We start from the raw sequence: 26,897 nt of genomic DNA, 5'->3' as shown, positions 1-26,897 counted from the left end.
GGCTCCAGACTGCTGGCTTTAGATCAATGTGCTCTGGCTGTTGCAGCTGCTTGGGGAGTGAATCAAAGGACAGAAGATCTTCTTTTCTGCCTCTCCTCCTCTAAATATATCTGAATTTCCAATAAAATAAAATCAATGTTTTTTAAAAAGAAGTCAAGCTCATTCATTTGCTCTTTTGCTTTTGATAATTGTTAAAGCATTGGTGACTTCTGATGTTTCTGTGTTTGCCATTCCATTTCCAGATTCTGATCTTCATAGCATTTTTAATTTTTTAATTTTTTTCATTTTTTCTTTATTGTTGACTATCTTTACATAGTTAATTAGGGCACAGATGTTCAAAGTCTGCAGGAAATTGGGTAAGACTATTATTTCCACATTTTCCCCCTGTATCTGGGTTAAAGGGGGAGATAAAGGGAGAAGCTCCACACAGCCTCCCACCCATCCCAGGGCCCCAATGTGAGGCATGCTCTGAGGGCCTTGCTCAAGTGGTTTTGATAATTCAGTAGTTATGAATTTCTGCCAGTCTCGCCACTCCAAGCCCGATGATGTCGCTGCAGGATCCACTGGTTGACATAGTCTGCCTTAGAGTCTCTGTTTACCTAGTTTTTCATTGCCAACAAATGGCTGGGATGGTTGATTGATTTGTTCTGTCCTCTGTTGTGGTGCCAGGTATCCTCTGTAGGTTCTGATAGACTGCCACATCCTCCATGTGCACCTGGTTATGCTCTCCACTGCTCTCTCTCAGCCTCTGAGGAGGCTTGGCTCTGGTACTTACACTCCATGGCAGACCATGGAACCTGCACTTCTCTTCATGGTTGGGGTTCTGAGTCCGGCAGTTTGATTGGGGAAATCCCAAAAGGAATTTTGTCTGAGGTGATCCCAGACCAGATTCTTATGTGTACTTACAAGTACAGGGCCTGGTGCAATGCCTTCAGCTTTTCATGTAAGAAAGCAGAGCACTGCTGAGGTTTGTCAATGTGATGTGAGCTAATAGGAGACAGGATGAATTTGTAAAGCTTACTTTCAAGGAGAAAGTAATGATAAAAATTAAGGGACCAGTAGTATAGAGCTCATGTGCAATGTGGTGATGCGAGGTAAAGGAATAGCAAACTCCTTGTATGGTGGCAAATTTACTGTGTCATGCCCAAGGTCAGCTATCAGGAGGCCAAGTTTGCTAGCACTGATTGCAGCCGTTATGTTTTCTCCTCCCTTTTACTGATTTCTCTGCATAGTGACAAGCAAACAAAGGTCTAACCATTTAACACCCTTTTCAACAGGATAATATCCTAGAGAATATCTGTTTTCTTGTCTGTTTTCATCAGGGGCAAATATTTAAGACACATAACTAACATGCTGACTGTTGTGATGAAATAGGACTGTTGCATTATAATGAAGTAGGAAAATGAGCCATACTCAGTTCTTCTTTTTTTCTATATGTAGGATGTCTGGTGAATCTTTAGTAATTGGCCCTGGGAGAAATGAAGAGAAGTAGCAGTTTGCTGTCATCGCTGTTTTCCATGAGGTAAATATCCCCGTGATTGGTGATCAGTATCAACCTGAAGTCATAGAGTAAGGAGTTGTGGAGAAATGTCCAAAACTGGATCTTAGAAGGCTCTAGGCACCTGCTTCCAGCAGGGCCCTGTCTGTACAGATTGACTGTCCCTGTTATGATCATCTAAGTCTAAAATGCTCCAAAGCCTGAAACTCTATGGGACATCAACATGATACCAGAGCAGAATATCCCATAGCTGACCTCGTGTCGCAGACAAATTATAGATGTACTAACAGTGTTCAGAATGGGCTCATATTTAGCATAGTAGCTAAAATGCTACTTGAAATGCTCATATTCCAGATCAGGGTACCTGTATTTGAACTCTGGCTTACTTCCCAACTCAAGGTCCTACTAATATGCACTATGGAAGGCAGCACGTGACTGCTACCCATGTGGGAGATCCAGATTGAGTTCTGGGCTCCTAGCTAACAAAGGAGTGAACCAACAGATGGGAACATTCTTCCTGTCTGTCTCTGCCTTTCAACCTTATTATTGCATAAGAATAAATAAAATGCATAAAATTAACTTTAGGCTGTGCATATAGATGTACATGAAACAAATGAATTTTGCATTTAGATTTGTAAACCTACCCATGAGAGATCTAAGTATATGAAAATATTGCAAAATGTGAAAAAGTCTGAAATCTGAAGCGCCTGTGCTCTCCAGCATTTCAGGGAAGGGATGACCAACCTAGATCTCGAACTAAAGGAATTAGATTTTACAAATAAAATTTATCCTTATAGTTAGAACTTCTAATATTCTTCATGCCTAGGTCCTGACCTGGCAAATTGCTACAAACTAGGATAAATGAGTTATGTACTATGTTGTTATTATAATTAGTAAGTGCTGTATATTGAACATGTATTTCCTACCCAAATAGACCATAACATTATCAGTGACTCTAAAAATAAGTGCAGCCACTGAAAGCTGGCATCACGTTGCCCATATTCACATGTGGTTCAGTGCTTTCTTAGCAAGGCACCGAATTGGATGCTTCATATAGCCTTTCCTTGGTAAATCATAGCAAATGTCTCAGGTGTCAGTTGTAGCCCCAGGGAAACTTTGGGATGGAAGTAATAAAATGTAGGGGATTCCTTTTGAAGTATCTTTTACTAGAGGGCTTTTCCTGAAACTTAAAATAATTTCCTCTTTTTATTTCTCTGATGGCCTGCTGGTAGAGTTCAGATTGCTATACCCAAAGGTCTGAGAAGACAGACAAAAGTGAATAAAAGAAAATGATTCATATACCAAGAGAAAAATTATTTTAAGCGGTTAGACTTCAAAAAGATAATGAAAGTCTTGAGGTGAAGTCCACTGATTTCCAGGTGGTTCTAATAATATAAAAAAAAGTGTATTGGGAGGTTGTGGTGAAGGCGAGACACAAAGAGGGAGAATGGGCATCATGATGAGCTTATTCCGGCACATAATCTTATCTTTGTTTTCATCTTGGTTTACCCTCAGACAACCATCTTCATCCCCTGAGCTATTAATAGGAAACAGAAGCAGAATTTAAGACACCTTTTGGCCAATGGAACAAGGTGTATCATAGGATATCACACTTAAAATCCCATCACCATTTCATCTCTTCTTCCTCTTTCTTTATATTTTACTGTCTATGGGGAGTACCATATAGGAGTACAGCAGTAACACATCTTTGCATTGAGTTATGATTTATGCGGCATGTGAAAATCAAAATGCTGCTGGCTCTACCATCTCTATCAGCTGAGAATTTTCACCTCCGTTGGTTTTAATTTATGAGCGCTCATGATAAATGTTTTCTCCTGTTACTCAGCTCTTCTGCACACAAAGTGTAGAGTAGACCATAAACAGCACTAACACTCTGCCAGTACCTGTTTATCTCTTGAGTGAAAAGGAGTGGTGCCGGTAAAGAAGAAAGCACAATGCCTTGGAAGTATAAAATGAGTGAGGAACTTAGTGTCTTCTGAGAATGGGGCTAGCACTCGCTGTTTGATCACACTCTGAGATAACAGAGTTCATAAACCTGTATCTTCTGCTGCCACCTCTGTAAGCATGGAATATAATTTCTCGTTTCTCTAGAGTTTACAGAGCATATTCTCAATTCAGAATTCATTGCACTACATGAAAGCAAAAATTCCTTCCTTTGGTAGAACACAAAAGGTGATTGTTGTTCTTTCTCTTCTGGTAGGTTCAAACTTTGAAGAAATATAATAATAAGTGAAGTACCCTGAGATAGAGCCAGAGGAGAAATTCCCAAACTTTTCTTTGGCAATGCTTTCCAGAATTTTAAACTAGGTGATGTTATCAGGATCCTGGATAAAGCATCTTGTTTATAAAACAATTATCTCACAAATAAACCAATGAATGGATGCCCAAAGGCTAAAACATTCTAATCTAAGTTCCAGGAACCAGCCTTAGAGCCCCATAGAGGTTTCCTCTGCTTCTGTACCATCCTGGAGGAGTAGACAGAAGGTAGAATCTGCTTTTCTGTGAATTCTTAGGTGTGATCACTACTTACGATTGTATTTGCCCTTTGGTCTTATTTTTTGAGAACTGAGAGTATTTGGTAATTGTAAACTGTCAAATTGTTTCTTAACCTACACGTATGTTTATCCAAGATGGTTATGCATATCCTCTTCATCTTTCCATTAGTTTGTTATTTTCTGATGGTAAGGGAATAAATGACTAACAACAACAAAAAAATATTTGTACATTGTAACCAAGGCTAACACAGCTAACGGCAACTTTAGTCAAGTCAATGAGCACCTCCTTGGATGAGATCAAAACCACAATAAGATGGAAATGGGTTCCCCTATTCAGGCTTGTATTTTTGTTACATGGAATTCTCAGTGGGATGGGGTCAGTGAAGAGTCTCCTTCCCTTTTCTCCTCTTTCTCTATCTCTCTATCTCTCACACTATCTCTCTTCTTCTCCTCCGTGCCTCCCTCCTAGATCAGCATGTGATCTTTCTTTTGCATGCTTTCTATTATCTACCACTCTTGTCAGATGCTAGATTTATAGGGCCATCTAACTGGACTGTGATTCTCAAAGACTGAGTTTTCATAAACCTCTTCTTTCCTAAGGAGCTTCTCCTAGGTGTTTCAAAATGGGAAAAAGCTGCCACATTTTTCTTGTGTATTTAAAAGAAAAAATGGGGAAACCACCAGCTACATTGCAAGAGGAGACACTGAAGGAGGAAGTAATATGACTTATAGAATAAGTAGATGTTGTCCCCATTTTTGTGACATACACGAAGTCCTAGCTCCTCATTTTGTCAAGCTGTAAATAAAGTATTGGAATAGTTAAGATGTGGTTTGTTATTAAAAATAGATACTGGTAAGTTTTCTTCCTGCCTTGAGTTAATAAGGCAAAGATGTGAAACCATTTGGGATGAATAAAATATATATTGCAGACGCATCCCCAAAGCCAGTGTACAAGGCCAGTCACTGTCTGGATGATGATGTTTTATGGACTTTTGTCAGACATGTGCTTAAAGTAGATAAGCAAATCTGGGAAGTTTTTGACAGCTGGAATCCAGTCTAAATCTAATAAGTGGTAGCATGGTACAGATGAAAATATTCAGCATGGGGCATCTGGGTCATGTCCTATCAGCTACTATTTTGGCAAGCATCTATTGGTCATGGCATTTAACATCGGCCTTGCCAAGGATAGCACTCGGGGAAATCTGCCTGTTGGGAGTAAAATTTCCTTTGCCGCTATGTATATATTCTTGGCTACTAGCCTTCCTTCCTCTCTCTCTTCCTCTCTCCGTTCTTCTTTTTCCCCCACCTCATGGGTCTCAGATGAGGAAGGACACATTGTATGCTATGTCTGTTCTGTCAACACTTCCCCATGTTCTAGAAGCACATAGGATGTTCAGTGTGGGCAGATAAGTGTGAGTGATGGATTCATAAGGTTGCATTGAAAGGTCACAGTTTTGGAGTTAGAATGTCAATAAGGGCCTCATTACATAATAACATGATAGATGTCAAGTGTTTATCAGTTTTACATTGCTCTTGTCATCATCTATTTCCAAACTAGTTCTCCCATTAATGGCCTATAATCTACTTCCAAGTTATATCTGGAAAAGGCAGAAAATAACTAAAAGATTAAAGAGCTCTCATGGGGGGCCCGGTGTGACAGCATAGTGGTTAAAGTCCTCGCCTTGCATGTGTCTGCAGCCCATATGGGCACTGGTTCTGATTCTGGCAGCCCTGCTTTCCATCCAACTCTCTGTTTGTGGCCTGGGAAAGCAGTCACCCTTGTGGGAGACCTGGGAAGAAGAGCTCCTGGCTCCTGGCTTTGGATTGGCTCAGCTCCAGGTGTTGTGGCCACTTGGGGAGTGAACCATCAGACGGAAGATCTTCCTCTCTCTTTCTCCTCCTCTCTGTATATCAGCCTTTCCAATAAAAATAAATAAATCTTTTTAAAAAAAGAGATCTCATGGGAAGGATTTGACAGGGGAAGGAAGCTATCTCTGTCCATCTACTACCCAGAGACACCACTAACATGAGGAGATCTGCAGGAGAAAAAAGCTTATTGATGGCAAGATCTCCAAAGGGTCTTGAAAGAACCCCCTGAAAGGGAAAAAATGGGCCTTTGATCTGTGCTGCACGATAAGGGTATCAGGCCGGAAAACCATGTGGTCCAAAAAATTCTTTTTCTTCCCTCATATCCTCTTCCATGTGGCAGATGCTGTGGTGAACACTAAAGGTCGCTCCTCTGGGAAAAGAGGATGAGTTCCCAGCTTTTAGGAGTGATGCAGAAAGAGGTTCTGGTCTTTCAGCTTTCTTTGGGGATTGCTTCACCTGAAGAACTCCTTGTTCGCCATCACGGCTCCTTCTAGGGGAGCAGCCCCTTCAGTGACTGACCAGAATGGTTTCCAGAGGAATTCTCGGCACCTCACTGCAACTCAGGACAACTCTGAATGACCAGCCAGTCTGAGATTTCCATGATATCATCTAGGAGAGGCTTTATTGGGATTGCTCAACCTCTTCCTCTGCCTCAGCCCCTCTTCAGGCCTTGTTCAGCATTTCTTGCATATTTATCTCCATTTCCAAGTGTGTTCCCAGGAACATCTAACCTGCAACATTGCTCACCTTACACCTGACTTGTAGGGGCATAAGCCACAAAGAACGGCATCAAGGATGAAGCCAACCTTCCCCTCTCATTACATCTTTCCAGTCCTGAAGAAGCCTGTAGTGGGAGTGGAGGCATGTAATTCTTGGACTAGACTTTTTAAAAAAAACAGAATGTGGCAAGAATAAACTATGAAACAGGTCACGTTCATCCTTCATGAGCAAGAAAGAACCACTCCACAGAGTTTAAAAGTGAGAATTAGCTTTCTGGTCACTTCATGAATTGATAGCATCTATTTTTAAGGTATTGAGTTTTGAAAACAGTCCTGGGTTCACTCCAGATTTCGTCATTTACTCAGCATATGTGACCTTGAGTAGTTCACTCATATTCTTGAAGCCACTGCTTATAAGATATGAAACACAGGTAATAATAAATTGCTGTGAAGATTAAGTGAAAAAGTACATACAGTTCTTCACCCAGTGCCTGGCAAGGAGTAGGCATCCTGATTTGCAGTTGCTGCCCAGGCAAGTATCTTCTGGGACAGTAAATGTGAAGAAAGTGATGTCTCAGGCCAAATTCTACCTTTTCCTCACTCTCAGAGTATACGAAGATAAATCCAAAAGAGAGTTATTTCCTGTAACAAAAGTGTTCATGGAGGTTATGATTCTTTGCAGTCTCAACTGGTATGTTGCTATAATACATTTTTCTAAAAAGTTACATGACAACTTGTCTTCAATTTGCAAAATCTACCTGTCAAGAAAATCAGTTTTTATCCCACTGTTGCTTCACAGATTCTTACCTGGCTGCTGGGATCTGACCAGGTTGAGATCCGAAGATTCTATTGACTTTTTCCCACCCCCTCACTTTCCCATCTGAGTCCTTTGTCTGGAGATATGTGAATCTTCCTGTCTCTTCTGCACAGTGAAGGACTCCCTGAGCCAGATTTTCTGGTTACATCCAGATCCCATTCCATTGTGTTCTCCTGCCTTCCTTTCTCTATGAATCTTCTACTGGAATTTATAGCCTTGCCTACCCATCATTCAAAAGTGAACTCAATGATTTCTGATAAGGGTAAGTCAGGGAGCATCCTTCCTACAAGTCTAAAAGTTTGTTTGTCTTCCTGTCATGGTACATACGTTAGCATTGACATTCTATCAGAATCCAGGAAATAGGCCTGCATTGCAGCTCAGTAAGTTAAGCCTGTGGCACCAGCATCCTCATATTGGATCACCTGTTTGTCTCAGCAGCTCCCAATTTCAATTCAGTAATAAGATTCAAGTTAAACAATAATTTGGAGTAACCTTAAACACAGAGATGAATTATTTTATTAGGATTTCAGTTTATATACAGTCAAGTAGTAGGGCAATTGCTTAAGAGAACTGAAAGAGGGGGAAATTTCCTTCACCATTTTCTACAATGTTAAATATAACATTAAATAATATAACATATTAAATATAAATATAACATATAAATAATAAATTCATTCTGTACCTGTTCATAACAAAGTGAAATCTGCAATGCTTATGTTAGTACTCTGAGACTGTGGATACTACTAAATCATAACCCTCAAACTAGGGGATTATCAGGCCCAGCTGTTATTTTCACAGAAGATGCCTACTGCATGCATCTCCCCCCACCACACAGTGGTATCTTAGCTACAGCAAGTAAATTAGGATGATGATTTGGAACAAAGCCCTTGCTTAATAGAGTTAAGCAACTCTAAGAACCAACATCCTACTGATTTTTTCTGATCACTTGAACCTACATTCTACATTGTATGCCCAGAATTCTGAGAATGTTTATTTTCTAGGATCATAAATTTCTGTCTCATTTGGCAATCCTCAAGTTAGCATTTGTTTGTCATTAATCTTGAATATTTGACCACAATATTATACTATTTGTGGTTCATTAGAATTTATCTATAAAATTTTAAATTCTTTGTCAAGCTTTTTAGTTTCTCAGAATTTTGATTCCTAGTGATGCTTATCATAATCTAAGTATACACTGGAAACTCCATAAATATTTTCTAAGTTGAAGTTTTGGGTTTGGGTTTGTTTAAGTCAAATGCTATTTCTTTGCTAGCATAACCTAAATGTGTAGCCATATTTTCTTTTTTGAATTCTATCCTCATTTGGGCAATTTTCTTTTGCACGTTATCCCCCAGTTAGCCGAACACCCAAAGGTATTCCCCCTACAGCTGTAGGTGGGTCACAACATTTACTTGTCTGCTGGTCCCACTACACTGAGTCAACTTTAAATCAGTGAGACAGTGAGACACATAGAGAGAAAAAGAGACAGAGAGGCAGATTGAATCTCCTTTCTGCAAACTCACTCCCCAAATACCCGCAAATGTTGAATCTGGGCCAGGTAAGGTCTAGGAGCCAGGTACTCAGCCTGTACCCCCTAATCTCTCATGGATGTCTGGTAACCACGTAATTGAGCTGTCATTTTCTATATGCCAGAGTGTTCATGAGCAGAAAGCTAAAACAGGGAAGTGAGCCAGAACATGTACCTAGACACTCTGATATAAGACACAGGCATCCCAAGTGGCAAGCCTCCTGAAATAATTTTTAATCTTATTTTATTTTTCTGAGATCTTCATGGACTGGTAGCATAAATCACGAAAATCAGTGCTATTGAAAAGAATAGAACTGACTTGAGCATAAGTGAAGGAGAAATGCTAACAGTGTGGCATGAAAGGGTTTTAGTGTGCTACTTCCAACTTTGTATATCAGTTCCATTGTTTTTATCACTTGAAACCAATCCATCAGGTTGATATGCTGTCAGGAAGTCTTGGTTCATGACAGATAAAGTCGTTCTTCATCTATTATTTAGACTTTTACTACATTTTTTAAAAAGTGCTTGCAGTGAAAACAGAGATCAGAAGAAAAAACCACCAGCAGGACAAGGGCAAAGAACTAGAACCAAATATCAAGAGGGTCCAGAAAACCTAAGAAGGCAGACTCCACCAACTGAGCATAAAAATAAACTGAGCTTTTTGAACTTCAATGTTAGGAAATGAGTTTGTTACATTCATATAAAGATACTATGTAATTCCAACCAGAGTGTCACCTCTTGTTCCTGGTATTTCTTGGGCAAGTGAGTTGTCTTTCGGAGTCTTTGTTTGCTCTTATATAATATGGTGCTATGGTTTGCAGGTGTTCCTTCAAATTCATGTACTAGAAATTTGATCCCCCATGCTGTGGTGATGCCAGGACTCCAATGAGAGGTGAATGAATTGCTTCTTGTCACTATTGCAGCAATGGCCTTGAGACTTCATGATTCACTGAACCAGCAAGTAGCGTATGAGCTTTCTGCTTTTCACACACTTGCTGGACCTTCTGCTAAGTTAACACATTGCATGAAGGCCCGTGCCAGACGCTGTGGTTCTGCTCATTGTCTTCACACTCTCAGAGATGTAAGTTAGTAAAACTTCTTTTTATTACAAATGACCATCTGTAATATTCTAACAACAGGGAACAGACCAATACACATGGGAATTTTTTGGAAGAGACTTTGTGAGAATTGAATGATAGACCTTTTACCACCAGCCAGCACAGTAACTAGCACAGAAGAGGTGCTCAAAAAGTAAGAACTGTTAGTCCAGAATAAGTTTGTAGATAGATAAATTTACTTCATTGATAATTTAACATATTTAAAATATCCTTGTTATCATCTTACAGCTAATCAACAGATTCTTGACTAAAGAAAATAATATAGCATAAAAGATATTTTTAGAGTAATGTACCATATTAATGCTTATGCATCATTTCAGAACATATTTTAAAGCTGAGACTATTTTCATTTTGTTCTAGTGGTATTATTCAAATTTTCTACAGAAATATTCTAATAGCTTGAGCGGTTGTGAAAGTAACATTATTTTAAGCTGTTGGATCTACTTAGCAACAAAGAAGAGAGTTATTCTTGGGCCAAAGTTTTATTGCTGTTCTTAAAAAAAAATTCACTTACAAGTGAAGGCAGAATGATGGTGTGGGAATAGATCTTCTATCCACTGGTTCGCTTTCCAAATGGCCGTAACAATTGGGACTGGGCCAAAGCCTGGGCCAGGAATTCCATCTAGATATCCCTGACACATACTTGGCAAGGCCCAAGCACGCATGTCATTTTTTTCAGGTGTATTAGTAGCAAGTTTGATTGGAAGAAAAGTAGCTAGGCCTCAAACCAATGCTCATAGAGTTTGTCAGCATCACAGATGGTGGATTAACTAGCTGTGCCACAACACCAATCCCTAATGAGGTTTTGCATAGTGTCAGGTAATCTGGGTGGACATAATGTACAGTGTCAGGAAATGCCTATTGACTGAAATGTTTTATTTATTAGTAGTATGTCTTTGATAAAATTTAGTAAAGACTGGGGTCAATGCTGTGGTGTAACAAACTAATTCTCTGCCTGTGGTGTCTGCATTCCATGTGAGATGCTCTTTCTAGTTCTGACTGCTCCACATCTGATCCAGCTCCCTGCTTCTTGGGAAAAAGGATGGCCCAAATAATTGCATCCCTGCATCCATGTGGGAGACCCAGAGGAAGCTTTTGGTTCCCAGCCTCAGCTCTGGCCTTGGCAGTCATCTGGGGAGTGAGCCAGCAGATGGAAGGATTTGTCCCTCTCCCGTTCTCTCTGTAATTCTGGCTTTTACGTAAAATAAATAAATCAGAAAGTACCTGAAAAATTAGTAAATACCTGATAAAATTTAGTAAGAGTTCATAAAACACACATGTGAAAAATACATTCCTTTGAGAGTTTGGATTTGACATTCCAAAAAAAGTTCTTTGTGTATAGTCATTGCACCTGGCTTTGAGACCACATTCTTGTTGCTTCCTATGGATTTGAGCAGGTCACTCAATCTCCATGAGCTGCTTTCCATAAATGGAGCCAGACACAAGCACCATGACTATTTTCACGAAAGTTTTTCTAGGAAGTAACTGTGATAAGAAAATTAAAAATGTGCTACAAATGTAAATAATACAGAAATGTTCGTTATTGTTGTTACATTAGAAGGTCAGTCACCAGGAAATACTATTATTGTATCCATAGGCAATTTGTGTGAGCATAAAACCTAAGGCTGAAAGTTTCAGCAAGCAGCCAGGAGAATTTTAGTATTTCAGAGAAACAGTATTTTACATGTCCAAGGCACATGCAAAATATATAATTGAGACAATATTAAAAATTCCTAGTCACTGATTGCTGTCAAGGTTTGAAATCAAGATATTGATAACATATACATACATATGTATATATATATATTTACCTAAATATTCCATAAAGCTTGAAGATATTATATGGAATATCCATGGCAATATATTTCTGTGATAAATGTAAACATTAACAAGATGGAAATGTGGCCAAGTATGATTTCTATAATTACAAGCAATCAAGATTAATTGGTATAATGACTGATGAAGATAGTTTATCATTACAATAATTCAAGAATATGCTAAGAATAACTCAGTATTCTATAGCTTCTATAATATTTTCCCATGTGTGATACTATTTTATTCCTATAGTAATCATTTGAGGTGGCAATGTTTATTCCTCACTTCTGAGACAAATCTGAAGCTTATGGAAATCCAATAAAAACTAAGAAAACCATAACTACTAATTGAAGAAGGTAGGAATAAAATCTGTATATTCTTTTTTTAAAGATTTATTTGTTTTTATTACAAAGTCAGATATACAGAGAGGAGGAGAGATAGACAGGAAGATCTTCCATCTGATGGTTCACTCCCAGAGTGAGCGCAACAGCTGGTTCTGTGCCGATCTGAAGCCAGGAACCAGGAACCTCCTCTGGGTCTGCCACGCGGGTGCAGGGTCCCAAATCTTTGGGCCATCCTTGACTGCTTTTCCAGGCCACAAGCAGGAAGCTGGATGGGAAGTGGAGCTGCTGGGATTAGAACCGGTGCCCAAATGGGATCCCGGCGCATTCAAAGCGAGGACTTTAGCTGCTAGGCCACGCCACTGGGCCCAAATCTGTATATTCTAATGTCAAATCTAATACTCTTGGTGATAAGGAAAAACTATCCAAGTTGCAGAGTGTTAGCACCCATTCAGACATTAATTCATCATGGTTTACTGACTACTCTTAGGTGCAAGACACAAATGAGGACAGTATAGGATCAGCATGGCCTCAACTCTGATGAAGCCAATGGGACAGTAAGAATTTCATAACACCTGTATTGTATTTGGACATGTAAGGCTTAAGCAATTTGGAGAAGAAAAATCCTATGGGAGTTAGTTCAATAATCTTACATAATTCAATACTCATTTTAGTGCAACATTAACTTATAATTGGCTGGGTTCAGTAAAATTATCTTTTGGTTTCATAGTATAGATTTATAAATGGGTTCAATTTTATAGCAAATGTTCTCTTGAAGGTCAGTAAGCAAGTTCCACATTATATAAACAATCAAGCAGGCAGGAAAAAAAATTGTGAATAAGGCTGGCCCCAGGCTTAGTTGAATTTACTGAGATTGGTACTACATCCTAAGTAGCATAACTGTAAAAAAGGGAGAATGTATGTTTTGCCTGATATTTTTGATCATAACAAACTGATTTGTTACAATGCAGATCTCAGTAGTTTATTGTAACATATGGGCACTAGTTCTAATCCTGGTGGCCCTGCTTCCCATCCAGCTCCCTGCTTGTGTCCTGGGGAAGCAGTTGAGGACGGCCCAAAGCCTTGGGACTCTGCACCCATGTGGGAGACTTGAAAGAAGCTCCTGGCTCCTGGCTTCAGATCACCTCAGCTCTAGCCATTGCGGTCACTTGGGAAGTGAATCATAGGATGGAAGATCTTCCTCTCTGTATATCTGACTTTCCAGTAAAACAAACAAGTAAAACAAACAAAAACCTTCCACATTAAAAACTGCATATAGTAAAAAACAAACAAACCCTGACTTGATACGGGCATGATTTGCTTCTATTCCTCTAGTATAGGACACACCATCATTATTCTGATGTGGATATCTATTACATGTCAAGGGTTGGATGTAGCCTGTGCTCACAGTATAATCTGGTAAAACAAAAGGCAGAAACAGCGTTTGAGGAAGGCCAGGCTTTGCTAACACTGATATCGCCAAGACCATCTACTTGTGTGTAGTTAGATCAGTTGTGTATTCATACTTGGGAGCAGCCCAAAGCTATGAAGGCTGAATTACCACCATTAAAACGGAGAAGGGGCATGGTAGGGCAAATTGTGATAGTAAATAGCAGAAGACGCTGTGCCATGAAATGAATGGTGTTCATTTCATAACTGTTATTCATTAAACCTGGTTCAAGGAAATGGCTTGCCAGAGCCTCAGTCTCCTTGCCTTAAAAGTGGGATAATAACATTTACTTTGCAGATAACCAGCATACTTAGTGATAGATAACCCACATATCAGGGCACATCCACGTGTTAGACCCACAGTTGGGCTCTTACAGAAGCCAGCCTAGCAGAGCTGGAAATGGTGTTTGTATGCTGCTGTTTCCCTTCCCTCTTGACTGCTTGCAGTGTATTTTCAGCTACCATTTTTACAATACCATCTTCTAAAAGAGAGAGTCTGGAAAGATGGACCCACCCTTTGTGCTTGTAAAAGTTTGTCAGATAATAACCCGGAATTCCTTTTTCTGAAGCCAGCCCTCTAGCCGCACAGGCGAGGGGCCAGTCTGCCAAAGGCTGGCCAGTTCCCTTCAACCCAGACAGTTCCCTGAAATATTCCTTGTATTGCTTTTAAGGTACCATCCTCTGCCGAAACTTCTAACCCCACCAGGAAAGCCTTAGTTGTGCAGTTTTCAGATGAAGCCAGAAAATGTTTTGGGATGCCAACTCCAATGATAGAAAAAAAAAACCCACACACATTTAACATTGATTTGTCATCAAGAAATCTCGTTCTTAATAATCACCAGGCTTGGCTGTTTTAGGCTGAACCTGGGAGCAGAAGACACAATTTACAACAAACAAAACCTTGGGGAGAGTCAAATTTGGCCCTAGGGACTTAGAAACAGGGAGACACCTGCAGGCCAAGCGCACTCAAGGACTTGGCTCAAAGCTCAGATGCAGCCTTCTAGAGCGGCCTGTGGGTGGGGGAAGAGGGGCACGGCGCTCAAGGGCTTGGGGCAGTGTAGGCAGCATGCGCTGAGCAGCCTGGAGTCCCCACCATGCCTACCTGCCCAGCTCTGCAGCCGGAGGGCTTGCAGCACAGCCTCCTCAGAGGAGAGTGTTTTATGCACCGCTCTGATAATCACCAGTCCGCGTGGCCATTTTTGGGGGGAGGGGGTTGATCATTAGGCACCGTCTGCTTTATATGCTTTGGACAACACGAAAGGGCACGCAGGTAGAAGTTAAGGAACTTTCAGGAAGAAGGGCAGTGGGAGGCCACGGGGCCACGGGGCGGGGCTGGCTCCCCGAGTTATTTGGCTCCGAAGCCCACTCTGTGCTTCCAGAGCTGGAGGGACGAGGCGCCCCCTTCTGCACCGGCTGGGTGGCTTTCAGGTGCAAACGCCCTGGAGACGGGTAGCGGGCAGGGGAGAGGCGGGTCTGCAGCGGAGCCCGGGGCGCGGCCGCGGCTCCTCACTGCGCCAACGGGCTGCGGCCCCTCCCACCGCACCCACCTCCGCCGCCCCGGGCCGGGCGCGGGCAGCAGTCGGGGCCGCCAGCACCCGGCAAGCCGAACCTCTGCTCCGGACCGCAGCAGCTGCCGGCCCTGCCCGCGAGCAGGCTGCTCCTCCCCTCGCCTCCCTCGAGCCCCACCCCCTCTCCTCCTCCTCTTCCTCCTCCTGCCCGGCAGCGCGCTCCTCGTGCCCGCTCGTTCCTTCGCCGGCTTCTTCTGCAGCGCCTGCTCTGGGCCTCCCCGTCGCTCGACCCCAGCGCCCCGGCGCGCGTCCCGAGCCCGCTGCGCGCTGGCCGCTGCCCGGTCATGTCAGGATGGAGATCCGGCAGCACGAGTGGCTCTCGGCCTCCCCCCACGAGGGCTTCGAGCAGATGAGGCTCAAAAGCCGCCCCAAGGAGCCTTCGCCGAGCCTGACCCGAGTGGGCGCGAACTTCTATAGCAGCGTCAAGCAGCAGGACTACAGCGCCAGCGTCTGGCTTCGGAGGAAAGACAAGCTGGAACACGTAAGGGTGACTTGCGCCCTGGGGCTTCGGCGCGCGCGGGGGCAGGGTGCGGGCGTGTGGGTCCCCTGTCCTGGCAGGGGCTCCTCGTTGGGCACTTTCTTGTTTCAGTGACCGGTCTGTCGGAACGGGCTGGGGGAAGGTTCCCGCTCAGGCTCTGCCTGGCCGCTGCACATTCGGCCCTCCCAACAGGCTACTCGCTATACTGTGTTTCTGGGGGTACACGGCGGGTTGAGCAAGAAGTGGAGGTGCCACGAGCGTAGTTCCGAACAACTCGGCGCTGCACAGTAGCAGGCTTTAGAGAGTCGTTTGCCAGTGTCTCGACGTGCGGGGGCTAATTTAACCCAGTCAGAAACCCTAAAGTTGTCGCTAGCCACCAAGACTGAGTGCACGCACAAAGTAGAGTTTTCTGCCGAGTGTCCGCTGGGACGAGCAGTTTGGGGATCTTCGCGCTCTCCGCCTGAGCCCAACTAGGGAGAGATTTGTGCGTTTCAAGGAGAGAAAAGGGGAAGAGGGAGCTGGTTGTTTCTGCTCCGTTAACACCTGCGGCCCTGGAGCGTGGAACCCTCGGGCTAGCCGGGACCTGCGTTCCTGCAGAGTACAGCTTCTGGCAAGCCGGGCAGTACTGGTTCTGGGCTTGAGCCTGTAAGGCTTGCCATGCATTCCGCCAAGGGAAATGTCGTTTAAAAAGGGGGTGCTTTAGTTGCTCCACAGTTGAAAATGTAACCCAGCAGCACCTTCCTCCACCAGGTGTTACAATGAATCTAAGAGAACCATCGCAAGAGTGAAGCACAGGTTAGCTGTCGGGAAAATCCTGTTTCTTCCCCCGAGCGCTGCACAGCCCAGATTGAGGCTGTTAATGGAATGAGGTTTCCTCCTATTGGGTCGCAATGGATGCTAAGACTGCGAACTCCTGGAACGCACAGGTCTCCTACCGCTACACCTGAGTCTCATCTGGCCTGCCTCCCCTTCTCCACCCCTCTCCTGGGCTTTGCAACGCCTACAGGCGTCCCAATAGGAAGCTTTCGAAGGGCTGTTTATCAGAATGTGAAAGGAGCTCTCTGCGCCTTTTTTTTTTTTTGGCGGGGGGGGGGTGGGAAAGGGGGCCATATGGGAGTCTTGTTAAGTCACTGAAGGCTGCATTTTAAAGCTTTAAGTTGGATAGTCAGCTCTGGCTTGTGTGTAATGAGTCGTTTGCTAATATCAAAAGCCTCCTCTTGGATCCTTGGGACCCAGGAAGAAACTATAACTGAAAGAAATGTTTAGGATGTCAAGTGTTTTTTGTTTGTTTTTCTTGAAAAGTAACAGCATACTTTTAAAAAAAAAATGCATGCTGCAAAATTAGTGGAAAGACTGGTGATGTTATTAAAGGGACAAAGTAGCATCTATGCAATTTGGATCTTGATTTGGGTCGCTGATTTGGGTACCAGGAAAAGTAGTCTGGCCTTAGCATGAAGGTAGGGCACAACTTAGGTTTTGTTCTTCACTCTGAATGGGTGCTGCTGTGCAGCCTGTGCCCTTAGCCGATCCACTTCCTATATTCTCATCCTGAAAACCCATAGTGCAGCCTTCCATGTCCGTGTCTTCCTGAGTCACAGATGCTGCTCCCGTTTCCCTGAACTGCTTTGTCACTTTGAGGTGTTCATCGAAAGTGTGAAGTCCACCATGTGAGCTGTGGAGCTGTGGAGGCCTTACCTTTCTAACCCAGCCTAGGATGCTAGGTGCACCGGCGCTGAGAGGCAAGGCAGACCTGGGTGTTTAAAAGCAGAATGTCTGTGTTTTCCCCTTCACTCAGATGCTCTAAAAGATAGCCTTGCATTCATGAAAAAAATCAATCTCATTTGTTATTTAAATCAGTGTAGCATTTGTTTTGCTTTCTCAAAGACATTTCCCAAGACATGCTTTTTCTCTGATGTTTTCCTTTCTACCTACTCTCAACTAGATAAAGAACTTCTCTTCAGATGAATTTTTTTCATGCTATTCTGTTTTTAAAAACATGAGCAGACATTTTCAGTGAGTTAGTATATGAAAATATTAAGCTCCGATGAAAGTGTAATTTTTATTTGAATCCAAGCACTTAGTTTTTAAAAAGTGTCATCTTTCATATGCTGGGAGGTTGCAGGGAGTTCAAATTCCAATGTGGTATTTGAGATTTAAAACGCCCTAAAATGTACCTGATATGTTATTGCACTATAAAGCATGGAAATATGATGTTGACTGTAGTATAAATGACATCCCAAACCTGTGTGATGCCTTGTGATGCAGAAGTTGCTTGGATTAGGATGAGCGTGTCTTAGGATTCTAAGGTGATATATGTGGTGGCTTGAAAACACCCTTCTGTTTAATCAAATGGATGACTACTTTTTTATTATCTAGAAGAATGAATTAGTAATTATGATAGAGATCATATGCCTGAAAACAGCCTACTCAGTTCTTTTGCTGGTGCTGTTAAAGCCAGTCTCGTATTAAGGAAATAAATAAGTTATGACTTCAAATGACAGTTGTATTCAGTCATCACAGTAATGGAATTCCCAGAGATGAAATGTGGCATTGTGTGGACTCTGTCCAGACTTCAGAGGCATGGCTTAATCTGAAAGTCAATAATGTGATATAAAATGACAGTGAAAGAATTTATTTCCACCCTCTTTGGTAAAATTGAGCACAGTTTCTCTCCTTTTCTGGTTTAACAACTACAGAACTAACATCCAGGTTGGCCAAGAGAAAAGTGACATGAATCGATTGAGGACTGGAATTGTGTCAAATGATCTTTGCGTTGGCTTCCTGTCATTGCGTGATGTGTACTTGAGATGAACGCCTATTGAGACATGTGTGTAGGTGGGGGATTCTTTTATTCCTGTGTCTTGGTTAGATGCCACAAGGAAGCTATGTTCTGCACTGTGAATTTTGTAGCTGCACTTAGAAAAATCAAGAACAAAGTAAACTTTTTGGCCACATGGAGAATGTTGTCTTACTGGGAAAAAATGCTCTTTGTTCCTTAGAATCTTTCCCTTCCTCAAAATGCCTGTGGCTTTAGAAGGCATAGATTTAGAAGTTTTATTCACTGCAAGATCCTATAGTCACTTGAGTTCTAGTGTGAAAGTGAAGAATTACTAGGTTTAAGGAGCCACTCCACCAGTCCCTGTTCCATCCTTGCTGCCTCAACCATGTCACTTTGAAGCTAGGCACTGAATAGGGTTTGGCTAATTCCAGAGGAAATCATATATTAAGTTGGAGTTCTTTGGTGCTGGGTACCCTTTTTGAACTTTACCTTTAGAAAGGGAGAGAGACATAGACACTTTTTTGCTCCTGTTCAGGGTTTTGTGCCAGAGTGAATACAGAGGCTTCTTGGTTTTATTTGTGACAGTGGGATACCTTGTTTTTTTCTACTACTACATTGGCTGTTTTTTACTAAAATAATAATTGTGTCTGGGTAGATACACCTGAGTTTAGACTTTTGACTCTGTTTCTTATTTGTGGTCTTAGACAAGGGCTTATTGTTAACAGGGTAATCCTTAAAGATGTCCTAGGCTTGATGGAATGATTAAATGAGACCATCCTGTATTAAGGAGATAGACTGACTGTTAGATGTCAGGGACATCACTCAGTGCTTTTCCCTGATGCTTTTCACCTGTGCAGGTTGGCTGGGGACTCACCTTGTGTTGGCTTGTCTGATGGAGTCTCTCCTGATTGCCAAGGCTGCTTCAGGGGGTGTTGGTGAATGGGGAAGTGGCTCACTGCTTCCACTAGGAATAATTCATCCATACTACATGTTTATTGATCAAAGGTTCATGGCCAAGGATCACTTCAGCAGGACTAGAAACGAGAAAGGTGACCAAGGCCCAGAAAGGAAATGAGTACATTACCAAACAGTGCTGAGTAGAACTAACCCAGCACATGGAACAGTGTTTGGCTTATGTTAAATGCCGAGCACCTGGGTATCATTACTCAGGTGTGGCCTGGTTCTCTGACTCAACCCTCAGAAGCTACCCGGAGAGCTTCCACACTGAAAATTGCCTCTGTTTTCCACAACACAGCCTGCATTATTGTCCTAAACCTTTGGAATATAGCTACTATGGCCAGCAAGGGCAGCTCAGTATCCTGGGCTTGTTACACTGTGTCTTTATCTGGCTTTCAATCCAGTCTGGGAAATATGACTCTGAGCCCCAGAGGACCTTATTTGCTTCCCGCTTGTCCCTTCTGAAGCTGACTCTTCTGGTGTGTATCCTATATACTGCACCTTGCTCCATTCTCAATCTATACCTTCTATCCTACCATGGGCTGGTAAGATTAAGTCAAATGACATTTCACTTACCTGCAAAGTGGCTCAGAAAGCCAATTTAAAAATGGCAAGAGAAAGCAGAAGAGACAGTCAGTAAAAAGTAAAAGGGCAGAAACTGTAAGGTCACACTTATAGTGAACCATAATATCTTGGTTTAGTAAATGCCTCAAACATGAAAATTTTCTTCTCCACATGTGAATTTGCATCAACTTGAATAGAGTTTGTTACCAGTGAAGAGTAAATAAATGCCAAGTATACACTGTCTCTTGATATGAATAATTCACAGAATGAGCCAAGAATAAATGGATTAGAGCACACTTGGTCACCATGGTCTTGGCTCACATTATGTAATGCCATTTGTGTCCCACAGAGCAGATCTGTGAATGTATTATAACCCACAGACAGGTCAGCAAAGCACCAGTAGACAAAGTTCAACCTAAAGGAATGAATCTTTAAAATGTTCCATTAAGAATCAGGCAGATAAACATACACAGCCTGGTATAATTTAAGAATGTTAACATTTACTAGGATTATAGATAAACAAAACAGACAAACTCTACGCTGAGGCAGGATTCTTTGCTTGTCTAACTGATTGATCAAGAAATCAAAGTTTAGATGTCTGTGCATAACTTCTAATGGATTTCAGTATTGTGTTCATTGTTACCCTTGTTACTATGTAGTGAACATGTAGTAACCCACTAAAGAACTTCTCTCCCTGAGGGTTGACCCTGGGTGCTTCTGAAGGATCTGTAGTTTCTTTGAGCTCTGGCAAGTGTGGCTTGGCGACTTACTTAACATACTCATAGTTTATGACATACTTAATATGTTTAACTTGACAGGATCAAGAATACTGGACTTTTATCTTTTTCTACTCCTTTATCATGCACATTTGTCTAGAAGGATCATTGTTAGAAAATATATACATGTGAGAATTGAAAATAAGCTAATATATACCTGTTAGTGCCACCATATTTATTGAAGCCAATTGAGTCAATATGCAAATTAGATGAAACAATTCCAATGTAAAACTAAGAACCAACAGCAGTTTTAATGGTATATCAATGCCAAATACTTGGGAATAAAGCTCGTAAAAGTTGATAAAACCTTTTTAAATCCATCTTCAGATTCATCTATAGAGTAGATAAAACTTTCATATCTTGACAAATTTGTGCAGCAAAAAGTGATTCTAAAATTTATGTGATAATGCACAGTGCCAAGAGTTGCTGGGATAAGACTAAAGAATGACAACACTACGTGACTGCTTTTGGATCCCAATTTTTTTCCTAAAATGAAAATAGTAAAAGCAGTGTGGTATTGACATAAAGATAAACAAATCAGTTAACAGACTAGAGGGTGCTGAGACTGGTTTCTTTTGTATAGGTACTTGATTTATGACAAAACAACACTGATGTGCAGAGAAAGATAGCCTTTAAAGAAAGTAAAGCAAGATCAGCTGTGTATATCAAGAGTGAATCTTGGAGTGTGTGGTATAGCACATAAAGTACTGCCTGTTAATTCCAGCAATCCATATGGGTACCAGTTTGAGTCCAATCGGCTCCATTTCCCATCTAGCTTTCTGCTAATGCATCTGGGAAAATAGTGGAAGATGACTCAAGCGCTTGGACACCTGCATCTGTGTAGGAGGCCAGAAGTTCCTGGCTTTGGTCTGGTGCGGCTTTGGTCTGGTGCAGCCCTGGCCACTGGAGCCATCTGTGCAGTGAACCAGCAAATGGAAGAACTATCTGTCTGTCCTCTTTCAAATAAATAAGATCAATCATTTAAAAAGAAAAAAAATATGTTTCTCGGGAGTATAGACACAGGCTTTAAATAATCAACTCCCAAAATATCAATTTTGCTCATATACATTGTATCTAAAGAAAAAAAAGTAGATCTTGATTTCACTTTTACATCATCCACAAAAAACAGTTAAATGTGGTTCAGCGGGCTCGGCGTGATAGAGTAGTGACTGCTTAAGTTCTTGCCTTGAAAGTGCCAGGATCCCATATGGGTGCCGGTTCTAATCCCGGCAGCCCCAGTTCCCATCCAGCTCCCTGCTTGTGGCCTGGAAAGCAGTTGAAGACAGCCCAGAGCCTTGGGACCCTGTACCCACATGTGAGACCTGGAAGAGTTTCTGAGTCCTGGCTTCAGATTGGCACAGCTCCAGCCATTGCAGCTGCTTGGGGAGTAACCATCGGAAGGAAGACCTTCCTCGCTGTCTCTCCTACTCTCTGTATATCTGCCTTTCCAATAAAAAATAGATCTTTAAAAAATGTGGTACAGAAATTAAACTGATGAAATAGTATATTGAAGAAAATAATATGCATCAGCTTGGATTAGGAAAGTTCTAAAAAGCAGAAGTGGTGAAATAATACATTTTAAGGTAGACTGTCTTAAATTTGAGTACTGTTTGTCTAAACAGTCCCACTGAGGGGGTAAACGCATGTCACACAGTTAAACAATACCACTTCTGTCCACTGTGATGGATTGTTATCCAGAAAATATGAAGAACATCTACAAATCAGTAAGATTATCATGGCCCACTAGAAAAGCAAGTCAGATAGTTGAACAGGAACTTCTCAGAACAGGATATCCCAATGGTGTTGCGTGCCTGGCAGGGTATCAGTTGTCATGGAACTGCAAGTTAAACCAAATCAGACCATATAGTCCCTTGAATAGCTGAAGTGAAAATGATTGAACTGAGTGTTGGTAGAAATGGAAGCATAGATGCTGTCGTAGATTCTGGAAGGACTATAGTTCGTGGAACTGCTCTAGCAAATGTAATTCACTAAATACAAGTAGGTACCTAGGACCCAGCTATTCAGATTCTGTGTGTCTGTGAAACAAGTGCATGTATCAAAGACACAAATGCAAATGTTTATTGAAAATGTTTTTCAGTAGTTCCCAGTAGAATGCATACAGAATATTCAGCCACAGTTGAATGGACAATACATTGTAACATGAAACAGTCACCGAAGCTTACATCTGTTTCTCTATTGCATGCAGTAATGTGTGCAGTAATGTGTGTGACTCTTGCAAACACAGTAATGAGTCAGAGAAGACAAATAGAATGATTCCATTTATGTGGAAAAAGTAGTCAAAACTAAATCATGGAGCTAGAACTCAAAGTGATTACTGCTAAAGGTAAAAAGGGCAGGAGAGGGTTTCTAGGAAACCAGTAATTCTCTATCACACATTTTACGTGATGGTTGCATAGTAAATATTTAGAAAACTATATCCTTAAGATTTACCTGCTTTATCTCTTATTTCAGTGAGAGTTTGCAGTTTTTTTTTAAAGATTTATTATTATTGAAAAGCTGGATATACAGAGAGGAGGAGAGACAGAGAGGAAAATCTTCCATCCGATGTTTCACTCCCCAAGTGAGCCGCAACGGGCCGGTGCGCGCCGATCCAAAGCCAGGAACCAGGAACCTCTTCCAGGTTTCCCACATGGGTGTAGGGTCCCAAAGCTTTGGGCCGTCCTCTACTGCTTTCCCAGGCCACAAGCAGGGAGCTGGATGGGAAGTGGAGCTGCTGGGATTAGAACCGGCGCCCATATGGGATCCCCGGGGCGTTCAAGGTGAGGACTTTAGCCGCTAGGCCACGCCGCCGGGCCCGAGAGTTTGCAGTTTTAATTAAGTGTGTATTGTCCTTCATTATGGTTATGGCTTGTCTCCGGCTCCTTGGAGTCTCTGCTTCTCCATCCTCTTTCTGCCCCATAAGCCTTGGGCCATGACTCGCACTGTCACATTTATCTCAATGTAGGTGACAACTGCTGTCATCTTTCCAGATGGCTCCTCGATCTTTTTCTCTCCTCCCTTTGACAGCTGTTTTAGGCACCTTCCATATCCTCCTTCTGCACACATTCCACTGTTATAAGTGAACAGCTCCTTCACTGGATTACTCCTTCTTTAATAAATTCAACTTGAACTTCCTATTGAGGGGAACCGAGGATTTTGGAGATGCCAGGCTTTATTCCTTAAGCAAGAAGCAGACATTTGACTGGGTATGTTATTTGGAAAGTCCAGGTTTCAGTATAACTGATGATATCAGGCAGTGTTGAAGAACAAGAGCATTGAAGTGGGAGACAAATGTCAGCGTGGTGCCTGTCGTTATTGCCTAGGATGTTATTATAAGGTGATGGAAGTAGAAAAAATGATGAAGCATAAATGCAAGAAGTGTTTTGAAATCAGAGTATGTAGGGCTGGACACTAGGTTGGGTGTGGGGAATATGACAAGCTTATCCAATCAACTGATGCTTATTGAGTGTCACAGATGTGCCAGAAACTATGACTGTTATGATTGATACAGTACGAACAAGGAATATTTGGAAATCCCCTTGAGCATTGAAATTCTGCTCTATTCATCTTTGCATTTTGAACTCAAGCTATTGCTATTGTCTTGGTCCATGTTATGACTGTTGTAATTAGCAAGCATTCTGATACTTGCTGCCACAGTGAGCTCAGCTTCAGGGCTTTTAAGATTCAAATGTTTATGATTGACCTATAAACTCAGGTTATTTATCATCTATTTTTCTGCAAAACTCAACTGTCATGTCAACACCTCTTAACCTAAAACTTGGTGTGTCATCCCTTTTACTTGGTCCTCTAACAATATGAACACACCTTGTTTTAATTGCCTGATTGTCGCCATTAATGGAAAGCTTGAATTCAACAATAGTGTCTTACTCCAATCATTGTTCTCTTTAAAGATTCCCGGCATAGTACCTTGTAAGCATTCTATATTGATTAATTTGACTATTGAAAGGGTAAGTGAATGAATTAATGAATATGTATGTGTTCAGTGAAGCAGGACATATGCACTAGAGTGAAAAAGATAAGGTGACCTATGCTACTTGTGAAATGTGTGCTGTGCATTTTAAATGCAATAAGAAACCAGAGAAAAAGAAAAAAAAAGTGTCATGAGAAACTACCAAAAAGCATTCCCAGAGCTGTGACTGTCAGATGGAAATGACGGCAGACAACAATGTGTCTAGGGCCCGACAGGATACTGTAGTGGTTAAAGTCCTCCCTGTGCAAACGCCAGGATCCCATATGGGCGCAGGTTCTAATCCCGGTGGCCAAGTTTCCCATCCAGCTCCCTGCTTGTGGCCTGGGAAAGCAGTCGAGGATGGTCCTAAACCTTGGGACCCTGCACCCGTGTGGGAGACCTGGAAGAGGCTCCTGACTCCTAGCTTTGGATTGGCTCAGCTCCAGCCATTGTGGCCGCTTGGGAGTGAATCATTGGACGGAATATCTTCCTGTCTCTCCTCCTCTCTGTATATCTGCCCTTCCAATAAAAATAAATAAATCTTGAAGAATGTGTTGAAACAATTCTATAGGTTGAGTGTCCGTTGATTATTTTTTAAATTACTTGAGAAATGGAGGCTTTGCTGACACTTTGGTGACCTAGTCCAACATAATAACCTAATGCTATTGTTTATAGTGGACCTTTTTTTTTTTAAAAATTTCTGTGCATCTGTTTTATCAGTCAAGAGAACAGTATTTTCCTGGAGTACTTTGATCTGACTTACTGCCTAAATATGCTGGTTCATGATGTAGCTACTGCCCTGCTCACACTTGATCAGAGACTTGAAGACATTCTACAGCAGTACATGTATCAAAACTGCCGAAATCCCCTCTCAGACCTGCCAGTCTTGATCATTAGAAAGCTCCAAAGACTTCCTGACCTGAAAGTTTTCAAGCCTCTTTCATTGCCTAAGTTTTCTTGCTTTTGTTAGTGACAATGTGCGCTTCATACTAGAAGTCTGTATATACTTTTACTTCAGAGTAACTCTGGATTTACAGAACAGTTATAAAGGATAGTACAATCATTTCCTGCACCCATCAGCCAATTTTAGTGTTCCAGCTCCAGAGTATTTGAATTTCACTGGTTTTCGAGTTGGTGCCCTTTTGCTATTCCAGGATCCTATCCAGAATACCACATTATAGTTCAATGCCGTGTCTTCTCAGGCACCTAGGTTTGTGACAGCTTCTCAAACTTTCCTTAATGCCTCATGCCACTTTAAGGCATGTTGGTGAAGTATTTTATACAATATTGCTTACTTTTGCTTTGTCTGGTTGTGTATGATTAGATTAGGATGTTGATTACTTGGTTAAATTGGCATTTCCCAGGTTTCTCCACTATAAGCTTACTATTTTCCCCTTTTCACAATGTAACATTTCAAAGTGGGATGTTAAGTCCCAGGTCCCCACATTCAGCAACTCCTAGTTTAGGAAGAAGCTAAATTTATCTTTCAAAAATATTTCTTTCCCTGATGTGAAAGGATATGGGATTCTGATGAGGAGTGTTAACAGGCACACTAGATCGTTTTCATGTTGTCCCCTAATGAAAATTTTATGAGAATGAAGATATTTCTTTATCCTGGAAATCTCTGATGACAAGTTATTTGAATAGACTTTTTGACCTTTGAAAAGAATGTGTTCACTGATAAAATTACTTAGAAGAAAATAAGGTCTTTTATGGAGAAAGACTATAAGCATCCATTAAGTTGAATTCCTACTAAACTAAGTAGGCTGATCTGTAGCCTGCCACCTCTTCTATTGCTGAATGTGTCTGCTTGAAAACACAGCAGATAAGTGGGTTGTAGGATCAGCTGTGGAGTCAGTATTTGTGTGATCCATAAAGACATTTCCATTCTGATAATAACAGAGTGTGTTTAGAGCTGTGTTGTCTTAGCCAAGAAACTTGTTATAGAAAGTGACTTAATATAATCTTTATCAGATAATTCTAAGATTAGTTGTCAATTTGAATAGAAAATAAATATGAGGTGAGTGAATTTATCTTTGCCTTAGGATTGACTTCTACATTTCAAGGTAGTTATCAACAAAGTGTGGATATCCATATGGAAAATTAAGTGCTTTCTTGACTGTCAATATTTAAAA

General features: G+C 41.6%; 1 protein-coding gene across 1 annotated transcript in view; it reads left to right on the top strand.

Moving 5' to 3' along the window:
- Positions 1 to 15,473: 15,473 nt before the first annotated feature.
- Positions 15,474 to 26,897, top strand: part of PLD5 (phospholipase D family member 5) — a 329,341-nt gene continuing 317,917 nt past the window's right edge. The window contains exon 1 of the mRNA XM_004578502.3: positions 15,474 to 15,719. Within this exon, the coding sequence (XP_004578559.1) occupies positions 15,531 to 15,719 (189 nt within the window). The 5' untranslated portion in view covers positions 15,474 to 15,530. The remainder of the gene's footprint in view (positions 15,720 to 26,897) is intronic.

Source organism: Ochotona princeps, chromosome 10, assembly GCF_030435755.1.
Source record: "Ochotona princeps isolate mOchPri1 chromosome 10, mOchPri1.hap1, whole genome shotgun sequence".
Classification (NCBI taxonomy): domain Eukaryota; kingdom Metazoa; phylum Chordata; class Mammalia; order Lagomorpha; family Ochotonidae; genus Ochotona; species Ochotona princeps.
The sequence above is the reverse complement of the archived record's forward strand: the minus strand, read 5'-3'. Positions and strand labels throughout refer to the sequence as shown.